Here is a 17,493-nt window from a genome sequence, read left to right as displayed (position 1 = left end):
GATGTTTCGCACAGACAATCGTGCATCCTTTGATCATCAGAATACACAAATATACAAACTTTGATCTCACCGCGCCACAACATGACTTTATAGTAACCCGTGCACGGATATTGTTTTGCTGACCAAACAGCTCAACTCCCGTAAGTATCCAGACTTGATGCATTCCCTTTCTCAATTATCTTTCGACTTCATGATTCACCTCCAACTTCAACAATGTGAATGTTTATATATGTATTACGAATGGAAATTAGGACAGCGTTACTATAACATATCTGGACATCTTTGGAAAAACAGAGGAAAACATTTTTTAAACGGATTTGAGATCAGTGTTACAATTTCACCTTCTTCTTAATATCTGGATTTTGATCATCAACTACTTTACCTCTTTTACTATTGCCTTCTTCTTTAATTTTGATTTTTGGCTTCTCGTCAACAGCGGCGTCTATATATAATTGCCCATCTTCTCGGTCAGTCCTGCTTTAACAATACTACTGCGCTGCGAAACTAGGTATTTTGTGGAAGTAAAACTTACATTTAATATCTGTAGCCATTGACGCAAGTTCTTTCTCCAATTTCCTGATTTGCTCTTCCTTGATTTTAGAATTTTCCTTTTCTTCAGCATAATTAATTTCCAATTTACTAAATTTCATTTTATCAATCGATAATTCAGTTTTCACAGATTGAATCTCGTTTTTTTGTTCTTCTATCAAATTGACTTTTTCATTGAGATCAGATTCGATAGTATGGATCTTTTCATTATTCTTTACGTTTTCAACTAAATAAATTTCATTTTCAGATTCTAATTGATCTTTAGATTCTTGTAATTTAACATTTGATATAAGTGATTTATTCAATTCCATTTTAGCTATTTCGTACTTGGTTTTATATTCATCTCTTTCCTTCGTAACATTGATTAAATCTAAATTTTTAGAATTGGCAATTCGTTTTTTCAATCTATTCATTTCTTCGTCCAATGCTTTATAATCTTCTTCTTTGATCTTGAGTTGATCTTTAACGATGATCAAATTCTTTTCTGCCTCCTTCAAAGCATGACGTGAGATTGATAGCTCTTCAGGAACACTCAAGGGATTCGAAGAAGAAGAGGAAGACGTTGGGGGTTTGTTCAGGTTGGTACCTCCTTGCAAAGCAGACATTGATGCCTACAGACATCATTTCCATTTGTCAGGATAAGCTACCCATCCCATAAAATGATGACAAAATAGCTTACCTTGACATCAATCATCTTACTTTTGACCTTATTTTTGGGTGCCATTGTGCTTCGATCGCCACAGGATGAAAACTGATACTTAGAAGATGATTTGACAGTCTACCGTCACAAACAGGATACTGTCGTAATACAGTGAAGGAAGATCGAGGATCGAGGGAGAGCTAATAGCCAATTGGGTAAGAGCACTGAGTGAGATTGAAATAAATTCACCAAACGGAAAAGGAAAAGAAAAGGAAGAAGAGGAAGGACAAGGAAGAAAAGATCTTCTGCTGCCTCTACCCATAATCCTACGGTATGCATTTGGTAGACAGTTGAGATACCTTGCGATGCATATGTATTTCATAGATAACAAACGATCTTACATAGTAATGCCATTTCACAGATACGAGAATGAGGTCAGGGAAAAAGCACAGACACTTTGCGATTCAGTATCAAATTGATGAAAAGGATGACCAGACTACAGTCATTCTTACTGCTGATATTCACCGGCAGTCGCGTAACATTGGTTGTTATACTGTTTCTCTTTACTTCCGGCTTGACCACATAAGAACTCAATTGTCCCTTTATTTTCCTAATGGTTCTTGAAGTATAGTATACTAGAATATCTTGATAGCGGCAACAAATAAATTCCCAGTTCAACTCAGCCAGACATCGAATTTTACCTTGACCGTTCAGTAGACCGATCAAGAAAGGCAAACAAAAAACCAACGTAGCATCTATCTCCGATAAACGATATATCTCCATACCTACTTTAAGATGATCCATTCCCAAGGACTAAATCAATATCATTTCGTTTCTGAAAAGGCGCCTACCGAAATTAGTGAAACACGTAATGTTGACCAGGTAAAATCATCACGACAACAGCGAAAATCAACCCTTATTCCTATCACACAGCTATATCAGCCAGATACTGTTATACTTTTCAATAAAAAATTCGAAACAGATAACATTGGTGGTAGTGTCGACCCAGATAAAGCGGAAGAGAAAAGAATATACACAGATTACAATGGAGTAAAAGGGGAATCACCATACAGTCAATCATTCTTCGATAACTCAAATACTTCTAACAGCTACATCGAACAACATTTGAACAGCTGTAATGATGGGATAAAAGGTTTAGTGGATAGTTTAGCAAAACCTGAAGAATATATACAGACATTGAAAGAGAGGATAGAACAAGCTGATGGACAAAAACGGGAATTACGAGATCAATCTTTCCAAAATAAACTCCGCATACGTGCACTGGAAGATAAAGTTAAACTCGAAAAGGAAATAAATCAGGAATTACACCAGATTTCCGATAGTCATAAAGCTTAATGCACTCAGTGGTATACATGGATGAGTGCGTTGACCAAGCAAATAAGTATTGGATATCGTGAAAACAACTTGAAGACGAAGAACGGTTGCCATCAAGAACAAGGGGGCGGAGGCAATCAAGAATCGGAGTTGACGCTGCAGGAGAAACAGCTTATTCGGGAGGCTGGTAACTCATAGAATGGAAAGATAAGAAGGTGAGAACAGTCTACGTGTTAGCTTTATCGAAAATTGTATTGAAAATTCTCATCATGTATATTAAGTAACTTTAAATATACCACGTAGCCTGGTCAAGCTTACTCCTAGTGCATTTGGAGGAAATCAATCCAAAATGATCTTATAATTGTGATTGTACCTTAATCTTACCCATTATGTGTAGTCTAGGCTGCTTCGCACAGACCACCGTGTGTATATCCAGAATGAACTCCCTGAAGCACTGACAACAACACCTTAATGTTGGTGAGATCACTGGCCAAAGATGAATGCTTTGCTGTTTATCTCTTTTTCCTTTTCATGTTCAACTTTCGATATCTTCAACTCACTCACTCAATCTAGCTTCTTCCCGCAAATCCTCCCACAAAATGGACCTGCCACAAATGGGCACTAAAGACGGTGTATCCTCATCTTCTTCATCTACAACGTTATCATCGTCGTTGACATCACAAATCAGCGAAACTCCAAAGATCGAATTTGTCAAAGGTCTAGCTACAAAGGATTTTTGGAGTATCGAATATGAATTGAATGTATATGCTAAGACTCAAGGCTATAGATATGTATTAGGCAAACAAGGTGTACCCTCAAAGAAGAACAGAAGAAATTTTCGTTTAATTTGCGGTCATTACAACGAAAGGATTTCTGATACAAATACAAAAGAGCTCAAAAGTGGTTACAAAACGGATTGTCAACATGCCTTGTTATTTAAACAGACAGATATCGAAAATTTTGATAGATGTAAAGGACCTTTTGAATTGGATCTATCTGTTTTGATCTCCCCTCATAATCATCCTCCCTATCAGAAATTTATGGATAAACCAATTCCGACTAAAGAGGAGAGAAAGTTGAAATTCCAGGAGCGTCAAGCGCATAAAAGAAAAACTCAAGATCGAAATCATTTTTCTGGAGATGTTACTGTCATTAACCAGCACACACAACCACACTCGACACTCGAGAATACGATCAATCGGTCAGTAAAGCCAGAAATAGATGAACTGGAGATAATCGATCTAACTGCTATATTTGATTCCGACGATGAAGAGGAAGAAAAAGATTATATGGTGAAAACTACTGAAAGTCTAAAATATCAGATCCAACAACTTGGCGAAGAAGATAAAAGACTTCAACTTGATTTGGACATGTTTAAATCCTCCAAAGATCTGTTAGTTTCAGATAACAATCAGCTTAAAGCAGATCTCGAAGAAAGTAAAGCGAAAGAAGAGCAACTGCAAGCAGATTTGAATGAATTAAGGGAGAAGGAGAGTCAATCAAGAGCAAATTTGAATGATACTCGAGAACAACTTAGAAGATCACGAGAAGAGATTACAGAATACGATGCCATTCACAAGACAATGAATAACCTCAATGAGCAATATCAGAATGAAAGGGATGATTACAAAAAACAACTTGACGATCTGAAGGAAATGGTTAAACTGAAATTGGAATTTGATCAAGCTGATAAGGAGCACAATGAGAAGAAACGGAAGTTGGAAAAGTTTTTCGGGGCACTTTGATCTTCGAAATTTCTTGATGTTCCCCCCTGTGGATCATCACACGGGTGAACGGGTGGATATTAAAGTGTCGTCTAGGGATCTTTATATATCCTATTGTTGTATTTTATTCTGTGTAAGGTAGGATATCGTACATAATCATGTACATGTAACCATGCCTGTTTCATGTGTGCGAACATCGAATTGAAATACACAATCAAATTTAGGGTACATTGAGTTGCACAGACCACCGTGTTCCTGTAAGGAGCGACGAAGTTCAGTACGCGATGTTTGAACCATAAAAAATTATACCATGATTTGAGAGAAACTTCAATAGCGATTGAGCTAAATTCATTTTTATGCGACTCCACTTAATAGATTTTCCCGTTATCGAATTGACATCCAAAATTTGGTCATGAAACTTTTTACAGCTTCTGCTGTGATCGTTCTTATCAAAAGTTATTCCCACTCAAGGATAACAATAATTACATCATGAGGATGACCAGACCTTTGACCAGACACACCGCTTCGAGTTCCTCTGGTTCTGTACCTTCTCATTTTAGTCAAATACCTGATATCAACTTTACTAAATAATCAGCTAAGAAGGATTATTGGGACATAGAATTTGCGTTAAATACGTTCGCTAAAACACAAGGGTATAGATATCACAATGGTGACTATTGTATGCCAAGTTTACGTAGAAAAGGCAATTTCAAATTACATTGCTCTCATTTCATTGACAACAGAAACAAAGGTACTCGTATGCACTCTTTCAAAACTGATTGTCAACGTACGTTATTTTTTTTTAGAAATTTAGGAAATATAGATCAATCAAGTATAACAAATGGTCCATTCAGCTTTGTTGAAGCTAAAGGTTTTCATCCACATAACCATCCACCACTAGAGGCTTTCAGGGTAGCTAAAGTACCTACCAAGGAAGAAAGAATAGAACGAAGACGTAGATTTATGGAAGCGAAAGCCGCAAAAAGTCAGAACAAAACACCCTTAAGAACTAGAACCAAACGTATCAGCAGGGCTTCCAAACGAATCAACTACAAAAATAAAGATCATGATGATTATACTGAGGATGATGTTGATGATGATGAAGAAAATGATAATGATGATGAAGGCGATGATGATGATGATGATCTGACTTCATTATCAAGCTCGGATGAAGATGACGAAATAGAATGGATAAAAACAGTTTTCAATGGTAAAGATGAGGATGTCAAATTAGAATTAGAGCAAACTGAAATGGTGGATCATAAAAGGTATCGTCAATCCCCATCAGAATCTGATTCAAACAGTAAAGACGATCAAAATGATAGGGAAGAAGTTTTAGAACAGAAGCTGAAGGAAAGTGAACAGAGAAATGAAGACTTACAATATAAATTGGGAGAATTGCAAGAAGAGATGAAAAGATTGGGATTTGAGTTTGATAAGATGAAGAATGACAGGTCGTCAGATGAACAACGTATCAAGTCCATAGAACATGAAAGAGATTCATACAAGGAAAAATTCATGAATTTGAAATTAGTAATGACGGAAAAAATGGAATTAGAAGAAGCTGAAAGAGCACATCAAGAGAAACGGAGGAAATTAGATAATCTGTTAAAGCAGATGAAATATTGATTGGTCCACTGCCGAATTTCGACTTGTAATGGGTGGACATTCTATAGTTGCGGTATCCAAATCGCTTATACATACAAGATACATTACAGGGATGACTCATTAACAGCTTTACAGCGAAATGTCCTAACCCACAAGAACAATCTTTATCCTATACCGAAAATCCTATTCCATTGAGTATCATTTCTCGCTCGAAATCTTCAGCTGAAGATTGACTTTATCAACTAGAGAATTTATCTCTTCTCGTGACTTGTCTAATTCTTCATTCAATTGCTCATTTTCCAATTTTGTCTTATCGATTAATTTACTCAACCTCTCATTTTTCTTCTTGTAATACGCTAATTCAGTTTGATCCTCTTTTATTGCTTTCTTGTTCTCCTTTATCTTCTTATTCTCCGCTTTGATTTCATCTTGTTTCCTTAAAAAATCATCTTTTAATTCTAATTCTTTCTGTGCTAATTGTTTTTTGTATTTCTTCTTGATGTTTGCGATTGAGCTCTTGTAGTTTTTTAATTTCTCTTCATTCCCACCTAAAGTTTTGACTTCTTCAGACAATTTTGCATTTTGAGTTTCTAGATTCTTATTTATATATACCAACTCATGGTTCAATAAGGTTTTCTCTGTCAATTCATTCTCATTTTCATTTAATTCTTTTGTTAATTTCGATATACGTGTATTTTGATCTAACGCTAGTTTCTTTAATCCTCCTATCGTTCTCACATTATCATCATCACCTAAAACGGATTTTACTTCGTCCATCGATAGAATCTCTAAATGATGATTCTCTTCAATACGTTTAACTATTTCTTCTAAAACCCCCCTTCTTTCTTCATCTTTCTTCTCACCCAATTTGATTTTCAACCTTCTTACTTCGTTGTCTAATGCTTGTCTCGATGGATCTAACCCAGCTTTCAAATATGTATTTTCCTCTTCTAAGTCATTCAATCTTCGTCTTACAGTTGATATTTCCTCAGATTGGTTGAACGATGTATATTGATGTTCGTCCATTTGATCTTGCAAAATTACATTCTTCCTTTCCAAGTCTAATATCCTGGATCTCAATATATCATTTTCGTCTGGTAGTGCGAAAAATGGAGCTAAACTCTGTTGCTGAATGTGCTGCCGATTGTGTGTATGGTGTAGCGTTGATACTGAAGAGGATAATAGGACATTTTCTAGGTCCTCATCGAAGGCGGAGTCATCAATGAAGGACCAGGAAGATTGCGATAACGAAGGTGAAGCTGTCATAATGCGTTGTATTATAGCTCGAGTTGTGTGAACTGCGTGTATCAATCGAGCTTCTTGTATTGCTACAATAGTTTGTACTTGGAAACAAGTGTGGTGGGAATGGTGATCTGGTAAAAATGTTAATCATTGGGTGATCGTGATGTGGGTGTAAGGAGGAATGATAAGAATAGGTGAATGAGAATCATGAGATAATACGACTCGGCTGTTTCTCTTGGCGACTCATTTTAAACCGGTCAAACGTTAAAAGATGGTACCTGACAAACTCTAAAATCTCCGATATTCCCATGTGCCGTTAACGCCCTTGCCCGTCAACACAGCTTGACAACCTGTCGACGCTCGCCACTTGATACCATCATTTTATCATTTTATTCTCTCCTTATCATCTGTTCTCATTTATCAGCGATCACCCACATTCCTCGCAAGATCAAACATACCCTAAATTACCATGCCATCACTACTGCCTCAATACCGGAAAGATACCAAGGGTGACGAAGAGTCTTTACCTCTATTCTCAGCAGATTTGGAGAATGATGATTTAGATTCGTTACCGGCTTATCCACCTAGAGTAGGAGAATCTTCGACAACAAGTGCTACAATACATAATGTTACATACACATTCATACCTAGATGGCCATTGAAAGGATCATTTCAAGATGCGCTAGGTGTATTAGGTGGAACTAAAGAAGTGAGTTCGTTGACACCCACCAGATATATGAGCTATTTATACTGATATTTATATTGCAGGAAACGATATCAATCGTTCAACGTGGATTCCCATTATTAGCTGAATATCCACCGTCAAGAATTGAATTTCTCTCACCTGTAGAAATGGATTCAGAAGGTAAAGTAATCAATGATAGGTGGGGTAAAATTTTAGACGAAGCTTGGCCTGGGTTCAAACATAATCCACCTACTAGATTACGAGTTCAGGTAGCTGATTTACCAGGTGATGAAGAACGAAGTGAGTATTGTTTTTTTTTTATGTGCATAACCATCTTTCAGTGGAAAAATCATTTCTGATGTTTTCTTGCTTGAATACAATAGGAGAACGAAAGATGAAACGAGATAATCTTAAATGCAATTTGATGATCATATTAGGTGTCTTGAGTCCATTCATTTTCATTGCCTTGATAAGTTTCCTCGGAGCATCAGGTTATTTCGATTAGAAATTTTGACTGAATTCCTTTTCATGTTATACACGTATTCGTAATCTTATCAGCGCTCGCTTCGATATAGTACCATATGCATTTCAGATCATACACGTCCAACACAAATCGCAATATAGATGCACAGTTGGTGCTTATAATGTATGTAGAAATACAGTACATGGTTAGCGTAGAACCCCCTAATGAGCACGTGGAATAAACTCCCTCAACGTAACGTTAACGCTGTACCGTACCCTGAGATTAAGCTTATACAGCAACCTCCGAATATTTTTATCCCATTCTCCTTCTTCCCCTTCTCTTTTTTATCTGAGTATCACTGACAATGTCAGTATTGCCTCTATACAAATCAGACATGAGACAGACCGAAGAAGATTCAGTACCTTTATGGTCATCCAATCAATCAATCTGATGAAGAATCTCTGCCACCTGCTTATCCACCCAAATCAGATGAGGGGTTTCCCATCGCATCTAGCAGTAATATCGATGAATCACACCTGATACAGAGAGAGATAACTTATATTTACGAGAGAAGATGGGACACGGAATTTGAAGCTATTGGCTTGTTGGGTAGAACTAAAGAAGTAAGTTGTCGCAAGATATCTAAAACTTTTAAGTTAAATTACCTCTTTGAACGCTGCTCACTGGTGTAATATCATCTAGGAAACGATCAAGATCGTCCAAAGAGGATTTCCGAAATTAAAAGAATATTCTTCGGACAGAATAGAATTTTATAAGAACGTTGAATTCTCTGATGGTGTAACTAGCTTAAAACACTGTAAATGGGTTAAAATTTTTGATGAAATTTGGGAAAAGACAATGTATCAAGATGAAAATCCACCAACTACTTTAAGGATTAGAATTGGTGAAAGAGTCAAAAATAGTAAAATCAGACATTCGGACGATATCAGTGAAGGTGAGTTGGACATTTATGTCTATCTTTGCCTTGGATAGTAGCTTAGAGGATACCAAAACCGATAATTATTTCAATAAAGCTAAAATTGTTCATATCTCACTTTTTAAGCAGAGTTACGAAAATATAAAAGGTTGAGTACATCATTATCCCTGGGACTCATAGTCTCCATCATCGTTATGATAACTCTTTATAAACTGTTTAATTAGATACTGCGCCAGAACCTGTTATCCTTGCGAAAGCATATCATTTGTATGGGTAACTATTGTTCTTAGTTTACCATTTGTATCCCTCTTTCCATTGTAAAATTTCGTATTTTGATTCTGTATATTCGGACTTTGATACAGCGGACATGTATGAAGTAGAACTATCAGTGAAACGCATTCTTCCATTGCGTTCATATATCACATGTATGCTTGACTATATCACATATGTAATTGACCACTATTATCTGACCTGGATCATAACATCAGATCCATGTTTATACGGTGACAAAAAGCGGTGTACCTTTCGCTTATGGCCGACCGCGAACCAAACCTACGCTGCAGGAATTTACGGTAAAAAAGAAGCTTAAGATCAATAGCTCCGATATCTTGGCATGCCTATGTTCAGCTTTCACTTCATGTTTTCAGTTTTTACTTCGACTTCTCTCAACCCCCTAGTTACACACCTTACACCTTTTACATCTCTTAGTCAACCAACCATAGACCCGTTCCAAATACACATCTAACATGTCGTTGCTACCTCAATACAAGTCTGACACGAAATTTAACGAAGAAGAAAGTCTTCCCCTTTGGGTAAACCACGACAATGAAGATGATCACGATCATAAAGACGATGAAGAGTCATTACCTGGATATCCACCTCGACACAGTGATCTATATATTTCAGGTGCTAGTGGAAGTGGTACTAAGTCGCATACTATAACATATATTTTATGTAAAAGTTGGGGTCGAGAAGACGAGGTATTAGGTGTATTAGGTAAAAGTAAAGAGGTATGTCATTGGAATAAGTACACTGTGTCATCCGTCGCTGCAAGCTAATATTTCATATCGAGTACATAGGAAACAATCGCAATCACCCAAAGGATATTCAAAGAATTAACCTCAATACCAGCAGAAAGGATTGAACTGCTAGTACCATTTGAACAAGATAACGAATCAGGTGGAAAGAATACAAAATGGATCAAAATATCCGATGATGCTTGGTCAATCAGATTTGATAATTCTGATGATCCACCTAAAAGTTTAAAGATCAAAATGATTCCAACTCCAGAGGAAGAAGCAGAAAGTGAGTTTATCAGTATCATCTAGATGTATTGTAAACGTACATTTACTAATTGCATACAAAAATATGGAATAGGCGATAGAACGGCTGGTAAATGGTGTTTTGCTATTATTATCATTATCATCCTGATCATTTCATTCTTTATCTATATACATAATACACACAAGGAAGATCATGATCAAGTGAAACATCAAATCGGTAATAGTACTATTTAGATGGATAAATAGACTGTATATGAGTTTTCGTGCCCCGCTCTCGCTTCTTGTGTCGATCAGCTGTAATTCCTACTTTTGTAACTCGTTGTCCGTTCACGACTGATAATTTGTAATGTTATAAACCATCTTCTATGCATACAGCTCAAAGGATTGGATATAACGCATACCTTGATAAGCACACCCAACGTACAGCGGGGTAGCGAATAAAGTGACATGGACTTCGTCTTACGTCAACCCGTTACCAGTTGTATAGACATACCCAATATGACCTTGTATTAACTCTTTTCCCAATCCGCTCTCCATCTCATAAAATCGAGAGGAACTTCGCTCTCACTAGCCATAAGCCGTATATGGTAGTTGAACGATAAGTGAACCGAGGAGAAATCGATAGCCAACAAATGTTACGTAATGATTGGTCGGGTGGCATGGAGGTTACCGGCGGTGACCGTCATAAATAAGGTAAATCGCCACTAAGGTTTTGTAATGCGGTATTATGTCATAAGAAAATTTTCGTAGTTCATACATATATATACCTCTGGTCAATTTCTATATCCTTTATACTTTTGATGTATTATTCATACAGTTGTAAAATAACCTTTCCGGTACATAACGATAACAGTGACCGACATGACAGTCGCTCTCTTTCAGTCGTAAGTAGAAAGTGCTGACAGTTACACTATATTAGACCCATAGCATACCAACGGACATCCAGCAACAGCAGGAGACCGATGATGTAAACGATCTAACTTCCGTTACTCCTGAAGATGATGACGTTCAAGCGCCTCCCCCTCAGTCACATACAGATTGCATCAAAAAAGAGAATGGAAAAAATAGGAATTGAAGAAATAGGAATGGAAGAAATAGCGCCTGTGTCAGAAAATGATAAGTACCAGAAATGCCGGGAACGTTTCAAGAAGTCCGGTTCAATCCTTAAGGTGAGCGATAAAATTGTAACCAAATTTCCCATTACAACTTAATTCACCTGATGTTCCTCCACGAACCGATGATCCCGTTCGAGTGGAGGAGATAAACCATCAAAGCAAAATTATGATTCCTCCTTGGAAATGTCCTTTCAGACGTATCTTAACCACACAAGCAATTCAAGCAAATAATGGAATTTGGTGTGATGTTTTCCCACCTTTGAGAAGCAGCAGGGTAGAAATGGAAGTGGATGGAGATGGTATCCACAATAAACCTCCGGCTACGTGTTCACAAATAGATTTCCCTTCTACACATCAAAACATGCTTGATCTAGAGGAGGATGAGAACATGAATGAACTTGATCACACCCAATATCCAACTGAAACCCCATCAACCTCTCTTTCGTCTCAACGTCAATCACTTGCTATCTCAAATCCACTCAATCCCTTAGATCTAAATGGCCCTCACCGAAAACCCTTCACTGCCACGCAAGAGCAAAATTTTGATCCAGTCTCCGCAGCATTAGAGCCTTCGTCAACGAATAGCAACGCCTCCTCAACACCTACCAGTCATCTGAACACTCTCAACAAACCGGCCACTTCTACATTTTTCATCCTCATCCAATGCTTCAGTAACCCAAAGGAGAGAGCTTCCGCAGCCGGATGAACCCTCCTCCTACACCTACATCCCTCAGCTTTCAAACTGCACCAGCGGCAGCTGTTAGCTATCCGAATGAGCTAGATGATGAACAGTCCACTCATTTCCCAGAACTAAAGCATTCGGAATATCGAAGAATGATCAAAGACTTATAATCTCAATTAGATGCTGAAAAGCGACGAGCAGATATTGCTGAGAGCGATCTCGCATCTGCTCTCAATACAGTTTCACTGGAGCAGGATAAAAACCAAGACCTTCAACAACAATTAGCTTCAAGTACCGGATCCGAAGCAAGTTTCAAACTTAGATTCACTCAAGCTCAGACAGAACGTGAGAGCTGGCGAAAACAGTGGAAACAAGCGAGCGATTCGTTAATAGAGACGAAAGGCTCTTTGGAAAAACAAATTTTCACTCTTAACAAGTCCATCGAATCACAAAGGAAACTCGTATCTGCACAAAATGAACGAATAATAAAATTGTCTGGAGAAATATCGGCTCTTCAACAAGTTGGTACCAAGACCAGTTTAGAAGAAACATTGAAAATCAAAGAAAAGGAATTGGAACAGCTGCAGTTGAATATCGTGAACATGGAGGAAAGAAAGAATGCTGATATAAACGATCTCGAAAGTCAAAAAGAGACATTAGACAAAGAGCTGGAAAAGTTGAAGGAACAGCTAAATAATGCATCAATAGAAAATCAGTCATTGTCGGATCAAGTTGCTGCAAAAGACGCTACCATACAGACTCAATTATCACAACTGGAAACGAAGGATGAACAACTGCAAGTCCGAAAGACTCAATTGACTACAAAAATTGCCGACTGCGGAGTATCAATTGTTCGGGAGCAGGCGCTGAAAACAGCCCTCGAAGAAAAAGAAACAACGTTGGTCAAAGAAATAAGTCAGCAAAAACAGGAACTTGACACAAAGCAGCAGGACATCGCATCCCTCCAACAACAGCTGAAAAACCTCGAGCAACTCCAAACGGAATACATTCTTTTACAACAAGAAAAAGATGATGACGCAAAGAACCATACAGTTGAGATTGAAAGAATGCTACAGACCCTTAAAACTAGAGACGAAGAAATTCGAAAAGCAAACAACGAAAAAGCTGTAACAAACCTCAAAATTGGGACGGCCAAAGTCGAACGTAGTATAGCATTCTTAACAGCTTCTTCGCATAGATTGAAATTAACTTTGGTGATGAAGCGATTTGGTAAATCGCAGAAGCAGCTTGTCAATCTGGAAAATAGGTACGAGGCGCGATTATCAATCGCAAAGTGGACAGCAGGAGAGAACGAAGATACTATTGAACAGCTCAAAGAGCAAAATGAACAGTCGAGGAAAGACTTGAAGAAGCAGATAACGAGAAAGAATCCCTGGAGAAGGAGATCGATGAGATCGACAATCAAATCTTAGAAATGGAACAAGAAGTGGAAGAAAAGAATGAAAAACTATCCTAGAACAGTGAGATCGCACAGGAAGAGAAGGATGGACTAAAGGAATCATCGGCCAAAGCCCAACAAGAAGCGGACGAATTCGAAGAGCAATTGGGTCAGACCGAAAAAAGGCTGAAAAACGCTCATGATATCATAGATGCGCAAGAAGGGGAAATTGAAGCGCAGCGCAACAAAAGAAAGTTGATCGCCTGGACAAGAAGAATGAAGCGCGAAAGAAGAAAATGCGTCAAATGGAATCTAGTTTTAAAGGTCATCCAGAAGACATTGGATTTCGAACGCTCTCTGCATATCACCTTTGAGCTCTTTCAGTATTCTACGCTCAAAGGTGATATTAACTGAAAAGCTCAAAGTTGATATGCAGAGAGCGTTCGAACCTGTCTATAACCGCAAGAAGAGTATGAGTGAGGGTGTAAGCTTTCATATAAACATTTGTGCTGATTTGCTGACTTGCTTGTAAATAACATAGTAAAGATTGTACATATTTCTCATGTACACAGAGCTAGTACTCTGTACCTGATTACTCTATATCCATGGACGCCTCGTGGTGTATATATCGCCTATATATATAAATAGGGAGAGAACCTCTTTGAATCAAGTAAGTCAGACTTCGGATTTCATGCATCTTTTTCGTTTATTCAGCGTTGTGTCATCGATCCCAGACGGAGATCCAAGCATTGCACAAGCTTGTCTGACGTATCGTCATTTGATGCATACGATATAACAGATCGAGGTCGGATGGAGAATTGAGTTACTGAGACGTAGCACCACTTATTGGTTCCAGCATAATACAAAGTCTGCAGCCCAAATCAGCTTGATAAGTCGCCCATGCATGTACTTTTTGGTTTGGCAACACTTGCACCATGGAACACGGATATAATTATCATCATAAGAGCAACTATCTCACTTGTAGGAGGTCGTGACGCATGCGGTCAAACGGTCAGTCAGTCAGTCGTCGTTACTTGATTCACAGCTAAACCAGGTCGCACTCAAGTAGTAGAAAATATATATGACCGCCTAGATTCTTGCTTGTGCATACATCTGGCTTATACAAAACACCTTTCATCCTCATCAGCAAGTCCCAAAGTCCTCTTGCTTTCTTTCTGCAATTGATTAATGATTCGATATGTTTGGAACAGAGTATGATGCATTTAATTTGTAATTGACAGTACTGACTTTATGCATGATTGATGTATATACACATATAATCTTCGATAACACTCTTCAATACAACTAAGCCGAATCAACCCATTCTATGAGGCCTGCTAAAGCTACAGTTGAAGGTAATTTACCTGGACTAGGTGAAAGTACTGTGTATTTTTTCTTTTGAGAGTCGATACCGGTTCTACCAAGATGTATCAGTTTGTGGCAAAATATAGGAATGCGGTAGTCCTGCATTCAGTTAGAAGGTGAGACTCACATTACGATAAATCCTAAAACTTCCCTTGTACCAATCTCCTCTACAAAAGGTACTTCTTCCATATCTTCCTCTTCCTCTTCCGCTTCTTCAGCTTTCACTTCTTCACCTTCCGTTACTTCCGCTTTGACTTCTTCAATCTTTGGTGCTTTATCAGATTTGATCCGATCTTCAGGTTTGACATCCACTATAGCTAATACAGTATTGAGTAATCTAACTACGTGTGCAGGACCTGATGGATCTACTCGGGTTAATCTAGTTGGTGATAAGATTCTAGCAGAGCCGAGGGGAAGAGCGGATGTAGGGGCAGAGTTTTCTATATGATAAAATGAATCCGCTCAGTTGTATACTCCTCATCTATATAAGATGGTAGTAGGAAGAGATATAGACGTCAAGGATACGGAAATTTGGCACTCACCTTCACCAACTCTCAGTACAACAAGCGTTTCCCAACCAATTTGGAAACTATATGGGTTGAGTGTTCCATTTAAACCAATCATTTTACCCATCAAACTAGTTAATTCTTGAGGTAAGGAAGGTTCACCATAAAAGTAACTTCTAATCTGGAAAGAATGTACTAATTCCCTTTGAGCATCATCCAAATCAACTACACCACCTGATTTTGGTATTCTGATCACGTTGACACCTTTTGATTGTAATGCAGGTAATCTAGATAAATCGATATGAAGCTTCTCATGACCTATTACTAATATCGTATCGACTATGACGGGAGACCGTACATGTCAGCTGACACAAAGATGAGCAATTTAGCTGTACATACTTTCAAATGCCTCTACAGCCTGTGAAACCAACGTATACCTAGCTTTAGGATCATCCTTCTTTGTACCCAATAGCGGGTTGGTAAATGCACTTGATGTATCTACGATCAGACCTGAGGCGAGGGCTGAAAAAAACAAGTCGACATATTAGTTTGATAATACGATCGAGTAGAGCTGTGCTTACCCATTTTATCCTTTTCACACTTTTTCCTCCAATCCTCACCCATACTTCCTACAAGTACCTTCCAAACTTCTGCATTTTTATTTGTGGGTTCCAATCCACCTAACCACCATCCGACTGTAGGTATATCAGCTGCAAGTGTACTTGATGCCGTTGACGTTGGTGGCGAGCCGAATGGGTGCGCTAGATGATGTGTTGGTAGAGGATGAGAAGGGGTGGATAAGGATATCGTTCCTGGTATAAGGTTTGAAGGCTATATACAGTAATGACAATCAGCTTTGTCCACTTTGAGGCAGCTACTGAGCGATGCAAACTCACGCTAGACGGATCTAATCCTCCTACACCTATATTCCATCTCATGCCTGTGCTCAAAGCAAGATTTACCAGATTTTTCACTACTGTAGTTTTACCAGAACTAGGTGGACCCATGACCATCACTCTAGGTCCTCTATCTATTCTCTCATAACCAGTTGATCCAGATCCAAACAAGTGTCTTTTAGCTAGTATACGTTGTCTTTCCAACGCGAGATGCACGTTGAGTAATTGAGGATGTATTGTTGATGAGGATGAGTATTGAGAAGCTGGTAGGGATGTTACTACATGAAATCTTGTCAGTACGTTAGAGACCAAAGCGGGTGAGGCAAGAATTACCTTCTACTCTAGATTGGCAGGGAGCATATAAGGCACCTTTCGTATATCGATGTATAGGGTACCATGTTGCGGGAGGAAGTTCTTCGGAATTGAGGAATACTGGATCAGGAGAGAGGACCTATATGGGGAAATTCGTCAGATGTCAGTAAAGTTGAACGGTCGTAAGTAACTAGATATTCGATCTGTCCAGCATATGCAATACACGGATACAGAGCGGAGTTACATCAGATATAGAGAGATGACCTCAGAATTGGCGTTGTTGCTCGAAGTGAGGTTGATTGACAGAAAGGAAGATGGTAAGAGGGTTATACCTCAAGGGTTTGTAGCTCATACTTCAACACCAAAAGACGCAAACAACAAGCAGATGTGGTAACACTCTTGTATACATTATACTCTTGATGAAATGAATGTGGAAAGGGATATAGCTATAATATGATACATGTTGATGCAAATGATGGAACCGAAGTAAATAAGAGGAATAGAATACAGGATATCTGATATTAGCCAATCTACCCAGATGAGCGGAAGACGAAGAGAGCCAGAACTTACAGCGTGTGAAGAGATCCATTTTTCTTTCTGTGAGATACCATGTTTTCGATGCGAAGAAGGAGACCGAACTCACCCTCAAAGCAATGTTCTCATCTGCTTCTAATTCAAATCTCCACTCTGATCCAGGTTCTATATCAACGATAATCTGCTCTTTTGGGCCATCTTCGGACATTTTACTTTCT

The 17,493-nt window shown here is 38.3% G+C and overlaps 9 protein-coding genes across 9 annotated transcripts; 6 read left to right on the top strand and 3 right to left on the bottom strand.

The window, feature by feature from the left end:
* Positions 1–329: 329 nt before the first annotated feature.
* L201_005743 (uncharacterized protein) lies at positions 330–1,273 on the bottom strand (the record flags this gene model as incomplete). Its single annotated transcript, XM_066221472.1, has 3 exons — positions 330–442; positions 533–1,160; positions 1,229–1,273. 3 exons carry the CDS (start codon positions 1,271–1,273, stop codon positions 330–332), a joined length of 786 nt encoding a protein of 261 aa, XP_066077569.1.
* Positions 1,274–1,984: 711 nt separating this feature from the next.
* Positions 1,985–2,545, top strand: L201_005742 (uncharacterized protein; the record flags this gene model as incomplete). The annotated part of the gene is made up of 1 exon (XM_066221471.1): positions 1,985–2,545. The coding sequence occupies one exon, from the start codon at positions 1,985–1,987 to the stop codon at positions 2,543–2,545; it is 561 nt and encodes a 186-aa protein (XP_066077568.1).
* A 578-nt stretch (positions 2,546–3,123) lies between these two features.
* L201_005741 (uncharacterized protein) lies at positions 3,124–4,269 on the top strand (the record flags this gene model as incomplete). Its single annotated transcript, XM_066221470.1, has 1 exon — positions 3,124–4,269. One exon carries the CDS (start codon positions 3,124–3,126, stop codon positions 4,267–4,269), a length of 1,146 nt encoding a protein of 381 aa, XP_066077567.1.
* Positions 4,270–5,007: 738 nt separating this feature from the next.
* On the top strand, positions 5,008–5,877 carry L201_005740 (uncharacterized protein; the record flags this gene model as incomplete). Its single annotated transcript, XM_066221469.1, has 1 exon — positions 5,008–5,877. The coding sequence occupies one exon, from the start codon at positions 5,008–5,010 to the stop codon at positions 5,875–5,877; it is 870 nt and encodes a 289-aa protein (XP_066077566.1).
* Positions 5,878–6,054: 177 nt separating this feature from the next.
* L201_005739 (uncharacterized protein) lies at positions 6,055–7,122 on the bottom strand (the record flags this gene model as incomplete). Its single annotated transcript, XM_066221468.1, has 1 exon — positions 6,055–7,122. The coding sequence occupies one exon, from the start codon at positions 7,120–7,122 to the stop codon at positions 6,055–6,057; it is 1,068 nt and encodes a 355-aa protein (XP_066077565.1).
* Positions 7,123–7,567: 445 nt separating this feature from the next.
* L201_005738 (uncharacterized protein) lies at positions 7,568–9,460 on the top strand (the record flags this gene model as incomplete). Its single annotated transcript, XM_066221467.1, has 5 exons — positions 7,568–7,807; positions 7,867–8,083; positions 8,736–8,869; positions 8,949–9,201; positions 9,408–9,460. The coding sequence occupies 5 exons, from the start codon at positions 7,568–7,570 to the stop codon at positions 9,458–9,460; spliced, it is 897 nt and encodes a 298-aa protein (XP_066077564.1).
* Positions 9,461–9,929: 469 nt separating this feature from the next.
* On the top strand, positions 9,930–10,511 carry L201_005737 (uncharacterized protein; the record flags this gene model as incomplete). The annotated part of the gene is made up of 2 exons (XM_066221466.1): positions 9,930–10,193; positions 10,263–10,511. 2 exons carry the CDS (start codon positions 9,930–9,932, stop codon positions 10,509–10,511), a joined length of 513 nt encoding a protein of 170 aa, XP_066077563.1.
* A 1,236-nt stretch (positions 10,512–11,747) lies between these two features.
* L201_005736 (uncharacterized protein) lies at positions 11,748–13,696 on the top strand (the record flags this gene model as incomplete). Its single annotated transcript, XM_066221465.1, has 2 exons — positions 11,748–12,252; positions 12,444–13,696. 2 exons carry the CDS (start codon positions 11,748–11,750, stop codon positions 13,694–13,696), a joined length of 1,758 nt encoding a protein of 585 aa, XP_066077562.1.
* A 1,271-nt stretch (positions 13,697–14,967) lies between these two features.
* On the bottom strand, positions 14,968–17,483 carry L201_005735 (uncharacterized protein; the record flags this gene model as incomplete). Its single annotated transcript, XM_066221464.1, has 8 exons — positions 14,968–15,079; positions 15,155–15,467; positions 15,570–15,872; positions 15,933–16,055; positions 16,115–16,364; positions 16,430–16,707; positions 16,763–16,880; positions 17,385–17,483. The coding sequence occupies 8 exons, from the start codon at positions 17,481–17,483 to the stop codon at positions 14,968–14,970; spliced, it is 1,596 nt and encodes a 531-aa protein (XP_066077561.1).
* Between the last annotated feature and the right edge of the window lie 10 nt (positions 17,484–17,493).

This window comes from Kwoniella dendrophila, chromosome 7 (assembly GCF_036810415.1).
Source record: "Kwoniella dendrophila CBS 6074 chromosome 7, complete sequence".
NCBI lineage: Eukaryota > Fungi > Basidiomycota > Tremellomycetes > Tremellales > Cryptococcaceae > Kwoniella > Kwoniella dendrophila.
Note: the sequence above shows the minus strand (reverse complement) of the source record. Positions and strands in the feature narration are given on the sequence as shown.